The 18408-nt window shown below is 43.9% G+C and overlaps 1 protein-coding gene across 1 annotated transcript in view; it reads right to left on the bottom strand.

The window, feature by feature from the left end:
* Positions 1 to 5224: 5224 nt before the first annotated feature.
* TTC17 (tetratricopeptide repeat domain 17) overlaps positions 5225 to 18408 on the bottom strand; it is a 63871-nt gene continuing 50687 nt past the window's right edge. Inside the window, exons 20-25 of the mRNA XM_074148410.1 lie at positions 15382 to 15502; positions 14897 to 15056; positions 14322 to 14405; positions 12568 to 12687; positions 9529 to 9672; positions 5225 to 6305 (exon numbers count right to left, since the gene is read on the bottom strand). Of these exons, the coding sequence (XP_074004511.1) occupies positions 6174 to 6305; positions 9529 to 9672; positions 12568 to 12687; positions 14322 to 14405; positions 14897 to 15056; positions 15382 to 15502 (761 nt within the window). The 3' untranslated portion in view covers positions 5225 to 6173. The remainder of the gene's footprint in view (positions 6306 to 9528; positions 9673 to 12567; positions 12688 to 14321; positions 14406 to 14896; positions 15057 to 15381; positions 15503 to 18408) is intronic.

The following is an 18408-nucleotide window of genomic DNA, read 5'->3' as shown; positions in this document are numbered from 1 at the left end:
CTACTTGCCAAGTAGGAGGGGCTGCTTTTTGGAAGCAGGCACCCTTCTCAAAATGCTGCTCCTAATCAATCCCGAGCTTCTCGAGACTTAAAAAATGAGAAAAGCTTAAGGTGCAAGAACCCTCTCACTTAATTCAGACTTTCACTTTCTTAACATCGTACGTACGGAATGCAGGCTGTATCACTCCTGTGCGGATTCCCTAAAAATAAAATAAAAATGAATTGCCTTTAAGCTCCCTGCCTGTCCTTTCCTGGTAGTCACTTGGAGGACAACCTTCTGCTGGCTCTCAGGGATCACCAGCCATCAGATTTCAGCAGGGAGACCACAAATTGCGAGGAAACCTTCACAAGCTTCAGTGTCCATAGACCCACTTGCTTTGTTTGAATCAGTACCGGCACACACCGGAGTACATTCAGCAAATTAAGAGGAAAATAATAAAAAAAACCCAAACAAACAAACAAAAAATAATAAAAAAAAGAAAAGCAACCCCACAAAGCTTAATCCTTTGGGGACGTTTCTTTCAAGAGAGTCTTGTTGACCCAAAACACGGCCAGCTGGTCCTCTAAGAAATCAAGGCAACCTGCAGCACTCCAGAAGGACACCTCTGAGTAATGCTTGAGATGGGAGGACCACCCTGAACCTGCCACACAACATCTGGAGAGGAGAAGGAACTTGCTTTTTTCTGAATAAAGCATTTTTGACTCTTTCAGTGCCGATGCAGAGGCGATTAAACTCTTCCCATTCCCCGCTTCCTAGGTCCCCACACAGTTGTTTCTGCGTCGCTACTGTTTGCGTTCCCTGGCACTACAACTGTTTCTCATGCAAAGACATAAACAGCGATGATTCCAGCTCCAAAAAATCCCCCATATGTTCCAAAAAGACATCAGACGACATGTGGGAGGAAGAGAGGTGCAGCCAGGAGGGGAAATGCCTGGCCTGAAGTCACGCAGGAGGACAGCAACGAGGGCAGGAACGTCACTACTCACAAAGCAGGTCTAAACCTAGGAGGTCCTCAGCTGCTAACAGACAAGCCCACGGCAGCTGCTGAAAATCACAGGAAGGAAAAGCACCACAACACTGCAGCAGAGCTAACACACCATCTTTGGCTACATCATACATCCCTTAGGGAAGAGGCGATGGGGTTTTTTTTGGTTTGTTTTCAATCCTTTTCCCTGTAAGAGGGTGATGATCTTATTGGCATCACAGAGACGTGCTGGGATGGCTCTTGTGATTGGAGTGTTGGAATGGAGGGATACAGACTCTTCAGGAAGGACACACTGGGGAGACAAGGAGGGGTTGTTGCCCTCTATGTCAGTGACCAGCTGGAGTGCATGGAGCTCCACCTGGGGATGGATGAAGACCCAACAGAGGGCTTATGGGTCAAGATTAAAGGGAGCACCGGGGCAGGTGACGTTACAGTAGGGGTCTGCTACAGACCACCTGACCAGGGGGACAGGGAGGATGAGGCCCTCTATAGACACATAGGAGCAGCATTGCGTTCACAGACCCTGGTCCTCATGGGGGACTTCAACCACCCTGGTATCTGTTGGAGGGACAACACAGCAGGGCACAAGAAATCCAGGAAGTCCTTGGAATGTGTCGATGACAGCTTTCTTCTTCAAATGGTAGGGGAGCCAATGAGGAAAGGAGCCGTGCTGGACCTCGTCCTTACCAACAAGGAAGGGCTGGTGGGTAATGTCAAACTCAGCCAAGGGTAGCCTTGGCTGCAGTGATCACAAAATGGTAGAATTCAAGATCCTTAGGGCAGCAAGGACGATACACAGCAAACTCACTAACCTGGACTTCAGGAGAGCAGACTTTGGCCTCTTGAAGGACCTGGTTGGCAGGGTAACATGGGAAAAAGTACTGGAGGGGAGAGGGGCCCAAGAAAGCTGGTTAGTATTCAAGGATCACCTCCTCCAAGCTCAGGAGAGGTGTATCCCAAAAAAGAAGTCGTCAGGCAAAAAAGCCAGGAGGCCTGCATGGATCAAGACCAGGCTGGATAGGGCTTTGAGCAACCTGGTCTAGTGGGAGGTGTCCCTGCCTAGGGCAGGGATTTGGAACTCAATGATCTTTAAGGTCCCTTCCAACCCAAACCATTCTGTGATTCTATGAGTGAGGGTTAGAGAGCAGAGAAAGGTTCTGAGCTCCATCAGAAAACTTTCCCAATTAATATTTTCATTCTGGTTAACAAATTGGCCACCACAGGTGATGGAAGGTGTCCATGGGTGATGGTAATTCAGATCCCAGCCTCCATCGCTTTCGAAAACCTGTTGTTTGAATGCGACGCTATGGTCATATTGGTTGCTGACATGGTATTTGTGAGCTTTCTTTTTTTGTATGGCATCAGTGCAGCCCTGACCAGTACAACTGTGCCGTCAACGGTGAAATCAAACACACCGCTCCATAGACAGAGGTATCGATCCTCTTCAATCAAGGCTTTTGCCCTCGAAAGCCCCCAGATGTCAGGAGCACGATGCTACCTGCAAGCAAATGAAGACTTTTTACCCCATCTACACTTCATTTCTGGGTAGGCTTTGAAAACAACTGAAAAAAAAAAAGCTTTTTGGAGAAGAGAGGATTTTGCCATTTACCTATGGTTACGTCATCCCTAAATGAGGCTGCTTTGGTGGTATGTTTAGCAGAGCCATTCAACATGAAATGAGTTCCTAAGTCTCATTATTAGAAATCATATGGCAGTTGGGTTGGTCAAAGGAACCTCAACAGTCAATGGAAAGGAACAGGCAGCTCGAACAGGCAATTTGTGGCGCTGTACAACAGGGAGGGCGGATCACCCTCTCAAGATAATAATCTTTTCCATTTATCAAAGATAGAGCCTTGACAACCACCTTAGCTCATTTTAAAATAGCTTAAATGGAAGGAGATGAATGTCACCCTTAAATAGTGAGCTCATCCTGCAGAGATGCACACCTTTGCTCCATTAAATTCACTGGCTTCCCCTTCAACACACTGCCTAACTCCTCTCCTCCTCCTAAGATCAGCATAACTAGCTGTCCTTGGACTAACACTTGAACGCAGCCAAACCACTCCAAACCCACCATCTTTTGCATTTACACAGGAGGGTCAAAGACACGGAGATGGGAAAGGAGAGCCTTCCATTTGCCTTCTTAGCGCTCCCCAGGAGATCCGTCAATGGGGGAAATCTTTAAGACACACACTCCCATTGCTGGTGTTAGGTCAAGTTCATGATCAAGTAGATCTTCTGGCGTCCCCGTTTCAGTTTTAGGCACTGCTTAGGCAGCACGCTTTGAGAAATTACCTAGAATTTCTGAAAATACAGTGAAGAGGGAAGCATGGGCTATTTTAAAATGAGTCCTATGGCAGATACACCATGCAGTAGCCAAGCGGCGAATGAACAGCTGTATGTAGGAATTTTATGAGAGCAAAGCAGCACACACTCCTTTAAAGTTCTAAACCAAGATTCAGAAAAAAATTATACCAAGTCAGACTACCGCAGTTTTCACAAACCTTTCACAAGGTGCTAGTTCTCTGAAAATGTGACCAGAGCAAGCAGAGCAGGAGCCTGCTCTCTCCTCGGTGGTGATCCCCATCTATAGGATGGTCATCCCCACAAAACTCAGCATTCCTGCCTTTTGTATGATGTCGGTATCCAGTGCACCTTAGGGCATTCCTTAATAAAACATAAATAAATACTGGGGTAAGCACGCTGTAAACCAACATGAGTATTAATGGCTAATTTTAAGTGCCCACCAGTGCCGTCTATGAGGATAATCCTTGGTGATCCAGAAAAGGTCTATTTTAATTCCATCTTTTGTCAAAGCCAAGGATGACTATTTGCGTTCCACATATGGCTGCTTCAGGTTCTTAAGGACCAGCCCTACTCTTCACTGAAATACCAGCATCTCCCATCATCAGTGAGGGTGGTGAGACCCTGGCCCAGGTTGCCCAGAGAAGCTGTGGCTGCCCCATCCCTGGAGGGGTTCAAGGCCAGGTTGGACAGGGCTTTGAGCAACCTGGTCTGGTGGGAGGTGTCCCTGCCCATGGCAGAGGGTGGGACTGGATGATCTTTAAAGTCCCTTCTAACCCAAACCATCCTGTGATTCTATGCAGTAGAAGAGTCCAGCAGGTGGCAACCACTCAGTTTGACCGTAGGACACATGAGGAAACCAATAGTCAAGTGGATCCTCTGTACCAAGAGAAGTTTTTGCACGTTACACTTTAAAGCCAGCACACGAAATGGAAGATTTACCAAATATGTTTACGTGACACTCAAGTATTTCCCAACCACTACAAAAGTAAAGCAGATCAGTTAATGAAACTGAATAAAAGCAGCCTTTCTGCACCTTGCTTTAGTTCAAGGAAAAGCCTTTCCTCTAACTTTTTTCTAGCTCGAATGGAACTTCTTCCCGCTGACTTGTACCTGCCTCACTGGTTCCCCCTCCCACACCTTCATGTGAGAAATCTCTGCAATTCCTTATCCCAGTCCGTGATCCTAGTGGTGGTGTATCAGACCTTCCAGAAAGTCATCGTCCTCTTGGAGTTGATACAGCTATGCCTGTCTCCGGTCAACAACATCCAGCCTTCAAGGAGCCTTGGGAAGGGAATAAAATCTGACATGCTGTTGGCTCTGTTGACAAAACATTTAACATATTAATTCATTTTTAATAAAAATCTACCCAACAGCAGCACTCGCTCATGCCTCTGTCAGGCTTTCTAGGTGAACAAAAATTACATGCAATAAACCAGGTGAAATTTGCATTAGAACTGCTCATCTTCAAGCATATATAAAAATATTCAGGGATCCTTTTATGGAGTAAAAAATTAGAGTATTAAAAAAAAAATTATGTCAACGTCATAGTTTCCACACTGCCGTCACTGAAAGAGGAAAAAGACTGAAAAAAAAAAAAAAAGAAAGAGTAAGTTCACAAACATTGTTAGTTCTTTAAAAAGAATCCCTAAGCAGTATGTTTAGCACTAAAAGCTGGAGGGTGGGTTACACAAGAGACAGCTGGTTTAGTTAACTTTCTCTTATATCCTTCTGCCCCCGGAAAAGGAGTCAGGCATGGAGGTGCAGGGAATTTTCCACGGATCCGCAGAAAATCATTGCCTAATCCCAAGTATTAAGGGCTTTCCTGCCCCCGAGCTCGCTCTGCTCCGAGGAAAGGCTGCAGCTCCTCAAGCCCAGACTCTCGCGAGCGGCACCCGACACCCAAATTAATTAGAGGAGAAGCTGCGGTTTGTTCATAAACGATTTATTTTATTTCAAATATGTGCCCTTGTTGATTCAACAATGATGTCTGGAGAATCAGGTCCTCCACCAACCAAAGAGAGAACTGATTTGGAAATCTTCCACCTGACTTATTTGCTGTTGATACCTCGACACCGCCTCCCTCCTCCTCGGCAGCTGAAAGTATGGCTCAGAGTGAGCATAAACTCGCACCTTATTCCGAAATGGCTAGGAATACAGTGAACAAAGAATTAGTAAATCAACCACTCAGGGAGGCTGAGGGCTATGAATATACAGACAAATATAAAACATCTTATTGGGATTTTTACTGATTTTTTTTTTTTTTTTGCAAGTAAGATTAAAAAACACTTGGACTTTAGTGTCCCGCTGTTCCCTCCTCCTCATTTCCTCCTCGTCCCCCAACAGAAATAAACAATTCCAAAAATGCTGGATGTTCCTAATGTGTTTTTTTTTTTTTTAATACATTTAAAATCCCGTCCCATTCCTTCCAAAAAAAGCAGGTAATGCGGTATGGAGTGAACAAGACTGGACAAAGCATGGGTTTCACGTGGATGAATTGCTGATTATCTCTTCTTCCTATTTGGTACAGGCGTGTGCTTTGCATTTCCATTGACTTAGAATCTAAGACACGAAGCAAGTTATTTTGGATGCTGATGCCAATCTGAGCATTGAGGAAAAACTAACAGTGCCTCGGTCCTGGTACAGGTGGTCATGGATTCACGGAAGTTTCTTGGTTTAATATTTACACGGATGTTTTAAAATTATGGTCTGTGAAATATATTTTTTCCAAAGATGCTCCTATATTTGAGAAAAAAAAAAAAAAGAGAACCCTTGATCCAAATCCCATCTCTTTAAAAGTCTTGTTAAAAATTTTGATTCATCAATTTATCTTAGCGCACTTAAAAGCAGAATAGAGAAAAAAAAAGATAAAAGATGCTGATCTCTAAGGAGACCGTCGCTCTTTTTTCATAAGTAAATGACACTGAATGGTGCGGATTCGATTCTTTGCTGGGGCAAACTCCGGCTGAAGTTTTAGTGTTGACTCATACCATTTCATCGCCTTTTCAAACTCTTCCTGTAAAGAGAGAGAGAAGATTGTAAAGAGTCAGATTCTACAAACACTGAACATGTTTTCTACACCTTGCCTGTCCTGAGTAGTTGAGCAGTACGGTACGAACACAAGTAACTGAACCAGTACTTGTGCTTTAGGATTCTTTTTTCCCCTTTCCCCCCAGTAACTCTGATATTTTCTAATAACCCAATTCTGCATAATCCAGGGAAGGGATTCAAATCGCTGCTGAGCATTACTGACCAATCTTCTCACCTTTTCCTGTTAATAGCAGACCTTAGCATTCTTGCTGTAAAAGTAACATTTAAAACCAGATTTCAGTCAGAATTTACAAAGATCAAAGCTTTAAAATCTTGGATAAAGCAAAAACGTCAACTTTGCTGAAAAGCTAATGTTTTTAGAAACAACTTGAAATAATTTTTAAGAGATTACTCAAAGTAAAAAAGTAAAAACTGAACAAAACAACCTCAAAACTTAAAAAGCATACAGTAGGCTAGACAATTTTAGTTGATAAGCTGGCCTCCAGAATGGTAGAAAGAAGCATTCGTGCTGAAATAACTTATATTTTTATACAGGCTGGAAAGTTGGGCAGAGAGGAACCTGATGTACTTCAATAAAGGCAAGTGTAGGGTGCTGCACCTGGGGAGAAATAACCCCCTGCACCAGTACAGGTTGGGGGCTGACCTGACGGAGGGCAGCTCTGAAGAGAAAGACCTGGAAGTCCTGGTGGACAACAGGATGCCCATGAGCCAGCAATGTGCCCTTGTGGCCAAGAAGGCCAATGGCATCCTGGGGTGCATCAGGAAGAGTGTGACCAGCAGGTGGAGGGAGGTCCTCCTCCCCCTCTGCTCTGCCCTGGTGAGGCCCCATCTGGAGCACTGGGTCCAGTTCTGGGCTCCCCAGTTCAAGAAGGACAGGGAACTGCTGGCGAGGGTACAGCAGGGGGCTACAAAGATGATTAGAGGCCCTAGAACATCTCTCTGATGAGGAAAGGTTGAGGGACTTGGGTCTTTTTAGTCTGGAGAAGAGAAGACTGAGGGGGGATCTGATCAACGCCTATAAATACTTCAAGGGTGGGTGTCAGGAGGATGGGGCCAGTCTTTTTTCAGTGGTGCCCAGGGACAGGACAAGAGGAATTGGGCGCAAACTTGAAAACAGGAAGTTCCATCTAAACATGAGGAGGAACTTTTTTGCTTTGAGGGTGGCAGAGCCCTGGAAGAGGCTGCCCAGAGAGGTGGTGGAGTCTCCATCTCTGGAGACATTCAAATCCTGCCTGGACACGTTCCTGTGCAACCTGCTCTGGGTGGACCTGCTTTGGCAGGGGGGTTGGACTGGATGTTCTCCAGAGGTCCCTTCCAACCCCATATCATTCTGGGATTCTGTGATAGCCAAAATCTAATTACCTGTGCCACCCTGCTTCTTTATTAACTAGGAAAGCAGGCTAACATCTAGTAGTGTATTAGAAGAAAAATGAGAGGGGAAAAGACTCAAAACATTCTGGGTTTTTCAGTCACTTTCACCACTGTTTTTTTTCTCTTAACTTCCTTTTCTCAGTGACTTCAGTTGTACAGCAGAGCTAATATTAATTTCTAGCCACATTATAAACACTAAGTGGATCGAGGTGAGTTGTAAAGTCTTGATTTTTTTTAAAAAAGTGTATTTTAATACAGTTTCAACAGGAATTCCACAGACAAATCCCTTATTAGTTTGCAGGAGCACTGAGAAACAGCAATGAAAAGAAAAATCAGATTTTTCCATTTTTAGATATAACCATTTACATTTGCTGTGATACGGTATTATTTCGAGTTTCCTTTAGATTCCCGCATGGATAGTTTCTATAGCATCCATCCTAAGTTCTCAGTCCTTAACACGGCCAACTGTTTCCCCTTTGTAAGGCAACTTACTGAAAAATTTTACAAATAAAGGAATGTTGGCCTCTATAATGCTAAACTATTAATTAGCATGACACCTTCTACAACCTGCAGGTCAGGGTCAGCTCTCAAAAACAGCAGGTTAAATACGACGTAAAGAAACTAAGTTGCCTTTATGTTAATATGATTTGATCCAGAAGACAAATTTTGTCCTGTTGTTACAGTCATTTCTTATAATGAACACGGGGCTCCATTGACAAATGTCTCAGGTCCAGGGAGAACGAAGTTATCCTTAGGCATTGTGCTAACTTTAAACAGACATTGGCAACTCAAGCATCAAACTTGCATAAATGAAAATACTTTTGACACAGATATATCTATCTATCTATCTATCTATCTCAACTATGTCTCAGTTTACCGGTGCCCCTTTTACACTTCAAATATGCTGGCCCTGTTAAGGATGAAACACACAGGAACCAATCCAGCATTAACAAGAGAAAAGGAATGAATCACAGAATCCCAGAATGATATGGGGTTGGAAGGGACCTCTGGAGATCATCCAGTCCAACCCCCCTGCCAGAGCAGGTCCACCCAGAGCAGGCTGCACAGGAACTTGTCCAGGTGGGTTTGGAATGTCTCCAGAGATGGAGACTCCACCACCTCTCTGGGCAGCCTGTTCCAGGGCTCTGCCACCCTCACAGGAAAGAAGTTCCTCCTCATGTTTAGATGGAACTTCTTATGTTCCAGTTTGTGCCCTCTTGTCCTCTCCCTGGGCACCACTGAAAAAAGAATGAATGAATGAACATTTTTGTGGTCAGAGTAAGCACTGAAAGCTAAATTGCAGATTAGAATATACAGACAGTGTGAAGAAATTTGAGTTTAATCTGTAAATTATTTGGGGTGTTGATAATCCAGATACTGAAATTAAATTCCCTTTGTGTTTGTTCACCACAACTGTGGATGGGGTTTTATTTATCAAGCTAAGCTCAGCTCTTCAGGATAGACACTTGATTTATCATTAATTTTCCAGTATTAAAAAAACATCCTGTGTTTAGACGGGCAGCCGACCCAAATTAGCCATTGTTCGCTGCCGTCTCAGCAAAGCTTTGTGGAGAGCATTCTGAAGCCATCTTATAAAAATACTGGCCTTCAAGTACTAAATGAGTAGTAAGACTAAAATGAGTGATAAGAGTTTTGGCATTCAAAAAAAAAAAAAAAAATAGAAAAAATTCTTTCTTGTTGATCCTACCCCGATTTCTTGAATGCTGCTCCTTCAAAATGATTTGTGAGAAGAAGGTTTTTATATGCATATAAATACCGTACCGAAGGCAGAGGTACCTGGGTGACAGCACACTCACCATCGCCACATAGACATTTGCCAGGGTGAAATGATTAACCACGAAGTGTGGGGCGATTTCCACCGCCATGGTCGCCACAATGATGGCATCGTTCCAGAGTTTCGCGTTGTGGAAGATGTTTGCTAGGCTGATTAGTGGGACATCCTGAAAGAGAGAAGAGCGAGAGATAAACCAGGGAGGTTCTTTCCATTGAAACTGCCTCAGAATCAGCAAGACAAACGGAAGACTCCACCACTCTTGCTTGGTTACTACCCATCTCATTATCTGGTGACTTTGGAAGTGATTAGCCAGACCTCATTTACTACAAAAGGGCGTTTGGACCCGAGTTAAAACCAAAAAAATCTCACATACACACAATAGTGACAAACGCTGCTGTTGCATCGACAAACAACTCAAGAATTAACTAATTTAAGCATCCCAGTATGTACTTTCATTTTTCAGACGCTCTTACACTAGTTTTCTCCCCAAAGATGAGATGCGTCCTCAGAGAAAAGAGAAGCTGTTCTGTTTGACCATCCTCCTTCAGCTTTTGCATCAAAGGGGAAGGAACAGGAACAAAAAGGGACCGCAGGGAAGTGTAAAAGGGATCTAACCATTAGTGCAACCAATGCAGTGCTTTTTATCCTGCCTCTGCCACAGAATTCCTATACGACACTGGATAACAGCTATAAATAAAATTTCCTCAGCTGGTCACTGATGATACGTCTTTTATTTCCTGGATTTCCAGACTGTGACCTTGTCTGACTGACAAAACTGTGGAGGCCTGACAGCCATAACGGACTCTCTGGGAGCTGGGCTTGACACCTTCAAAGGACAAAATATCGCTTAGTAACAAGTCTTAGGTGCCCTCAACAGGACAATAGCAAATTCTGGCTGTATTTGATCCTAGCCTCCTCGACCTCCAGAAGGCAAGGAGTCCCTTTGGTGGGTAAATCATTCATGTTTGCAAATCAGACATTCTGGAAGGCAGAATCACAAAAGAAAGCCCACAGGAAAATTAATTACCTTTTATTTACATGAGACAAGGCAAGAGAAAGTAGTCAAGAGTGCATACAACCAAAGAGGAGGATAAACCAAAATACTAAATAGCTGTTAATTCAGTGCTAACTCTCACCGAGTTCAAGTCGCAGCTGTATCTTGACAAAGAAGACCCACAGCTTCCTCTAGAGGCAGCTTCAGTAGAGAGGACAAAAACAAAAACAAGCCACGGATTCGAGAGTCAGCCAGTCCCAAGCAACATTTTCTCACATTTCTAGAAAACAGCACTGCTAAGCCATCATCTCGCCAAACTGTAGTTTCCAATCCATACTCTGACCCTTACAAGCCACACAGCTAAAGGCTCCATTTCTGAGGAACCATTCCAGTTACGCACAAAGACAGGACAATAACCATGAGCTCGTTGCGTTAGATCTTGGTTCCAACCTTGTTTTAAAAGGATAAGTGCAAAAAGACAAGAATTATAGGGGACACAAATACATGGGATGTACATTTCTGAGCTGAGGCATTTCTACTGTTAGTTGCTGGATCCTCCCAATAATATCCTGAGAATGTAAACTACTATGTCTCTCGATTTTCAGAGGAGAATTTCAGACCAAGACTCAAAAAGGAGTATGTATTTTGCAGTGCTGCACAATTTGTTGTTCAGGTCCCAAAGCGAAATCTGCAATGTTGAGTGAGGAGCCTATAAATTGCATTTAACAGTTTGCAAGGGGGATCTTGGTGTAGAAGAACAGACTTTGTAACGCTCAGCAGACCATGGGGCAAGGTGAAGGGTACAAAGCACTTCAGTCAACTGAAAAAGCTGAAGATTTTGTCTAAAGGACTGCCTTTTTTGGACTAAAGCACAGAACTGCTGCACAAAGTCAGGCAGTAGTGCCAAGCTGAGATCGACAGCCCAAACACATAAGATTAAGCATTTATGTTACTCCTTTAGATGTTGCCTCTTTAAAACCACAACCAGAAGATATACCCCCCCTCTTTAAAAGCATAATCAGAAACTATACTCCCAACTTAGAAGTTAGAAGACTTGTCTAGACAAAGGTTGATTAAGATTCGAAGCTCGCATTGCCCAGAGAGGTATCAAACCCACTGAACTGCACAAAATTCCACTGAACCACTTTTGCAATTGTCTTTTTCTATTATGAAGATTTTTTTAAAAAAAGAGACAGTCCAAACTAAACATGTGGTGAAAGTCTCGAGGTCTCACAACAACAAGCTAATATCTAATACATTATAGACCTGCTGGAGAGCAGCTCTGAGGAGAAAGACCTGGGAGTCCTGGTGGACAACAAGATGACCATGAGCCAGCAATGTGCCCTTGTGGCCAAGAAGGCCAATGGCATCCTGGGGTGCATCAGGAAGAGTGTGACCAGCAGGTGGAGGGAGGTCCTCCTCCCCCTCTGCTCTGCCCTGGTGAGGCCCAATCTGGAGACCTGGGACCAGTTCTGGGCTCCCCAGTTCAAAAAGGACAGGGAACTGCTGGCGAGGGTACAGCAGAGGGCTACAAAGATGATGAGGGCCCTAGAACATCTCTCTGATGAGGAAAGGGTGAGGGACTTGGGTCTTTTTAGTCTGGAGAAGAGAAGACTGAGGGGGGATCTGATCAACGCCTATAAATACTTCAAGGGTGGGAGTCAGGAGGATGGGGCCAGTCTTTTCTCAGTGGTGCCCAGGGACAGGACAAGCGGAAGTGGGCACAAACTTGAACACAGGAAGTTCCATCTAAACATGAGGAGGAACTTCTTTCCTGTGAGGGTGGCAGAGCCCTGGAAGAGGCTGCCCAGAGAGATGGTGGAGTCTCTGTCTCTGGAGACATTCAAACCCCACCTGGACACGTTCCTGTGCAACCTGCTCTGGGTGGACCTGCTCTGGCAGAGGGTTGGACTAGATGATCTCCAGAGGTCCCTTCCAACCCCATATCATTCTGTGATACTGTGACACTTGATACACACAGTATCAGCCTTAATAATAGTCTGTGAAAGCTCTATTGTGACAAGCAAAACATTATTTCATCTGAGGAGTGGGCTCATGTGTACACACCTTCATGTGATGGGGTGCATAGTGCAATGCTTGCCGTAAGCAATCAATGGCCTTCTTTCCTTGGCCTTTTACCCTCCAGTAAAGAGCTGCCATGCTAGAGAGGACCCACGAAGTCTGATTCTGGCAAAAGAAGAACACAAAAACCAGTCATGTAAACACCTGTAGTGAACAGAACATTTTATTTGATATATTGAGGTAGAAGGTGTTAACACTTAAAATAGCATTAAACTATTTCAAAGCAGCAGAAAGTTTCTCACCTAACAACATATATACAATAGCCAGGTAAATGAGATTGCCAAATGAAACACAAACTCCAAATGCAACATCATTTTCTTAAGAAATGAATAGCAGCTAAATAGCTTTAAACAGCAACAAGTTTCCGCAGTCACAACAGCTTCTCACCAGGTGTCCATCTAGACGTGGATACACACATTACCCAACGTAAAGCAAAAAAATTAGCTAAGTTAGCTGATTGGACTCGTAGGCTCTCTGTAGTCACTGGGAAGAGAAAGGATGCTCTGGGATGCAGCTCAGAGCAGAAGCCTTTCTGCTTTTGAATTTAGTGCCTCGAGCTGGCTGACTCCCATGTCACGTGTTAGAAAGCAAAATACTATGTGCTTGAATTCTGTGGACTCAGATACAGTAAATGAATGTTTATGCTCACATATGCAATTAGATAAGTAGCCATCTTGATTTGTTTGATTAGCTCTTGTGAATACTGAATGAGCCTGCTGACAGAAGAACTGCATTTTATTTTCAACACAGCCAGCCTTACTGAGAATTCTGTTTCTGGTCTTGGCACTAAATTTGCAGCTTATTTGGATAAAGCTTGCTGTCTGCAGGGGGAACCATAGCATGTAAGAGAACAAGTTAGTATACATCTAAAGTGAACGGAAACTACATCTTGTAACATAAGGAGAAGAGTAACACCTTTACTTTCTGGGACTGACAAAGCTATACTGGCTTTAGTTTCAGAGATGGCTTTCAGTACAACAGGCTCAAGGCACCCAGGGGCCAAGCCTTCTTTTCTACAGCAGTTTGGGATATCCTCCCCACTAGCTATAAACATTTAACAACAATGCCTGCATCCTTATGTACCTCATAGATCCTGGGAAAATTATGTCCCTAATCATCCCCTCCCAAGGACCTCAGCTGAGATCCTCAGCAGCCTTAGTCTCGCCAGGACACTTGGCTTTCTCTGAGGAGAAGGGGAAGCGCAGCCTTGCACGTGGTGCCCTGAACTCACTGGTCACTTCAGCCCAATGCTGCCGAAGGTAAAAGGCAGAAGGCAGAGAAGAGAGGAAGCCCCTGCAGGTCCACTCTCTGACCGCTGCATGCTGGGAGCGCAACTGGAGAGCTGAGCCACGGCTTAACCTTCCCTAAGCTCCGAGACAATCACGGAATCATAGAATGTAGCACAAAAAGAAAGCAGAGGGCTGAGAACCATTGAAACAGTTTAGTATCTATCAACAACCAGCGATACTGCTCACTACAAGGCTGGAAACATTGGGAAATATGACAAGCTTAAGTTTTATTAGAGAGATCTGCAAGACACTTGACAGCGTAAGCACGGGATATAGCTTAACAGAATACCTATGAGGGCATTACAGATGCTGAACAGACACAAATCCCTAGTCCAGTTACTAATACGTTCCTTGATTGGGATTTCAGACAAACGGTTCAAGACTGGATTGACCACTACGTCAGTCACGAGTGGTAAGCCCAGACTTCTAATTTTTCTCATTTGCACATACCTTTTCCAAAGCTTTGGCTATTCGAGTACCGACTTGTTCTAATGACTGTGGTGAGTACTGGTCTTTGCCAAGGTTCTGTAGCACCTGTGGAAGAGGAAGAACAAGTGCTGAGATGCTGGAACCTGGTAAGAGATGTCCCTCACTTGCTGGTTGCTTTTTTCACCAGCCTTTTACAACTGCCCGTAACCTATTCCAACCTAAACATCATTGTCTGTCTTGAGTTAATACTATCTGTACCATCACACAGCGCTATAACTCCATGGCACGGAATACTAAGAATGCTAGAAATTTATGTACGCTCAGTTGGACTCTTCTTTCACTAATTGATCCATCAAGAGCTGTAAATACAAACACACTAACAGTGTTTTTGGATTTCTACCAGGCCAGATCGTAGGCGGCTAGGAAAATGTTCTGGTAAAATAATTAAAACACTGCATTTGGCTTGCGTTGTTACACTTTTATCCCAGTGTTCACACACCGAAGGTCACTTCTGGAGACAGGGCACTGAGCTAAACGTGTCTTGAATCTGCCGTGGTAGGGCCATTTTTGTGTGACGGCCTTCAACTCTGGCCTACCTCTTTCAGTTGACTTTCTCCAGTGTAATGCAAGCTGGCCCGACTGGAGACCCCTTGCAGGTGGTCCAAAGTATGCATGCTTGCTGGTAGATTTGGGTTACAAAGGGGCTCCATGGCTGGCTCTTGCAGCTGTGTGGCAAAATCAATGTGCTCTGTAATGCTACAAAGGTCATACAACAAGTTTGAATCAGTCAGGAGAAGAAAACAGAAGAAGTCATCACAAAGTTCTCGAGTGTAAACTGCCCAGAACCCGGCCAGAATCTCATTTGAGTAGCTCAAGAAGCAGGAGAATCAGGAACCATCCGTCTGCACTTGCACTTTTCTTCGCAAGTCTACAGATGGAATACCACATAAAGTTTTCAAACTTTGAAATCCTGGCAGTTCTTTCTTAAAGGATACTAAAATCCTCAGTTTATGCATGCTGAAGGCCATGTAACTGCCTTGCTTTGTGTAACTTATTTAAAGTTCATATACAAGATACTTACTCAATGTTTTTAGCGGAAACAGCAAGCCACGTGCTGGCTACAGTTGTAAGCTCTACCCTACGGAGTTTCAGGCATTCATCAGGACTTGGCCAGCCAAGGCTACGATAATCACGCCTTTTCCCTTGAGAAAGGAGGAAAAAAAATAATATTGAAGAAGCTATCTGGAAGCAGAAAGACTTCTGCTTCAGTACGATGATTTACAAAATATTTCATACCAGTGGAGTCATTCCCTACGTTATAAAAGTCACAGTCCTGCAGCCAGGTTTCTTTAAGAACATTCCCACCCTAAATGGACTGAACGGAAATCGTGGGATCCAAAGACAGAACTGAATCCTACAGAAGACTGATCAGGAGGTGGAGTTTTAAAACCTGTTTCATTACACTTTTTCAATAGCTACAGATGAAGAACAATCACCACTCTTGTTTACAGGTAATGTCTCTACTTAAATGTCCTTAAAGTAAGTTCCTAAGCGAGTCATCATTTATGTTCTACAGCTACAGTAAAAACTCATAAAAGTTGACTGCTCCATCTTCTGACAATCCAGGGTGAAAAATACTGCCATTTCTTTTCAACAAATATGGGTTTAAGACAGACAATGGCTTTTGCCACATTCTTACACTCAAGAAGGCAACATTTCTGAAACTATTAAGTAATTACACTTCAGCCCTCCTATTTCGCAGAGAAGTTAGCTGAGGCAGGGAAAGGTTAAATAACTTGCTCTATGTTAACAAACAGATCACTGGGAGAAACAAAAACCTGATCTTCACCTTAACTGAAATCTTCCCTTCACATTTGGTGGATACTACACCAAGTCCTAGGAATCCAGCTTGTGTTAACAAGGTAACACTGTTAACTTGGCGTTCTGATAGGAGAGCATATATATTTCCCTCTCATACCAGAACCATCCAAACTGTTTGGGACATAAGAAACATTCATTGTAACTGTAAATTTACACAGTGGGAAGCCAAGTTTAACAACGTACCAGTCTGTCACAACAGCATTTCAGTATTTCTTTTTAGTTACCTGATACTTTGCCCATTTGGATGCAAATCCTATTTTCCACCCAAGGTATAGCAAACCGCTTCACCACAGTTTGGCAGAATAACGATGAAGTCTGTAATACCACGTCTATTGTAAAGCATTCCCATGAAAGGAAAACTAACTTGGAGAAACACTGGGGAACTTCAGCAGGGACCGATCAGTTCTCATCGCAGCCACCCTGAACTGCCTGATTGTGAGCTCTTCTTTGCAAGAAGGGCAAAGGAGAGCGAGAGGTATGGATACGCTACCCAGAGGCAGTTCTGTGATGTAGTCAAACACAGGACAGCTACTGTAATTTCCCTGCTATACCAGGAACTCCCCCTCCCAGGTGACCTCCAGTATGTTAGTTAAACTTTTGACGATTTAGTCCTTGCAAAGAGGATGTCAGCAGAACCTGCCTCACAGGAGCATTCGGAAGGTAACGACTGTACAATCAAGGGATGCTATGTAATAAAAGTAGCTCAGGGGGAGAGAGGATACGCTGAGGAAAGGATAAATGTGTGCTCACAAATGATAGCCTGTTTTCATGTAACCCCTCCCCCCTATTTAAATATTTAATTCAATAAATTACATCTGTCGGTTGCTAAAAAAAGGAGTTTGTTAAAGATTTAATGTGAAAACCTTCAAAATGTTAAATCACTTTTCAGGTCATCAAATCATCAAGGACTAAAATGTATTGGAGAAACACATCTTTGCTTACACATCAGCCCTATGACATGAAGATTTTAGCTCTGCTGAAATCAAGGTAAGGCCAAAGCAACCGGCCTCCACGCTTTTCAGTATCTTCTTTGGCATCATTAGGTTTGAGCAGCTCTAAATTTCATCCCAAGCAATCCCATGCTGATGATTTCTGTCCGCCTGAGTACACCAGGGGAACCAGCCTGCACCAGATTAATAGACCACTCTCCAGTTCCCTCTAATCAACTAGAAAAAACTCCACCTCTCTCTCCAAACCTCATCTATGTTGGTGCAGAACTCGACTCTTCCATAGCTCCAGTCTTCTGGAAGACAGTCTCTAAGTTTTCTCTTATAATATCACCAAAACAATTACAGCAGAACACTGATATTTTAAAATTTATTTTTATTAGACCAAGCTTTCTGCTTTTTGTTTTTGAGTTGTGTGTCTTCTGTTTAGTCAGTAATCCATTCAAGTAATCAATTCATCCTGCATTTGTCCCTGAAGCGGTGTCTCTTATCTGATAAACTAACTTCTCTGCCCATTCAGTTTTAAAGAAAAAGATCATTAAACACCTCTCTATCTTCTATTACTTCTACTCACAACATCTACCTCTTTCACAGAATGACATGGGGTTGGAAGGGACCTCTGGACATCATCTAGTCCAGCCCCCTGCCAGAGCAGGTCCTCCCAGAGCAGGTTGCACAGGAACGTGTCCAGGTGGGGTTTGAATGTCTCCAGAGACAGAGACTCCACCACCTCTCTGGAAAGTCTGTTCCAGGGCTCTGCCACCCTCACAGGAAAGAAGTTCCTCCTCATGTTTAGATGGAACTTCCTGTGTTCAAGTTTGTGCCCGTTCCCTCTTGTCCTGTCACTGGGCACCACTGAAAAAAGACCAGACCCATCCTCCTGACACCCACCCTTGAAGTATTTATAGGCATTGATCAGATCCCCCCTCAGTCTTCTCTTCTCCAGACTAAAAAGACCCAAGTCCCTCAGCCTTTCCTCATCAGAGAGATGTTCTAGGGCCTCTAATCATCTTTGTAGCCCCCTGCTGTACCCTCGCCAGCAGTTCCCTGTCCTTCTTGAACTGAGGAGCCCAGAACTGGACCCAGTGCTTCAGATTGGGCCTCACCAGGGCAGAGCAGAGGGGGAGGATGACCTCCTTCGACCTGCTGGTCACACTCTTCCTGATGCACCCCAGGATGCCATTGGCCTTCTTGGCCACAAGGGCATATTGCTGGCTCATGGTCATCCTGTTTCATTCTCCATTCTTACCACCTCAGCCCCAGAAGTTCTGGGAATTAAC

This window comes from Numenius arquata, chromosome 6 (assembly GCF_964106895.1).
Source record: "Numenius arquata chromosome 6, bNumArq3.hap1.1, whole genome shotgun sequence".
Classification (NCBI taxonomy): Eukaryota; Metazoa; Chordata; class Aves; order Charadriiformes; family Scolopacidae; genus Numenius; species Numenius arquata.
This window is presented reverse-complemented; position numbering and strand designations above follow the sequence as displayed.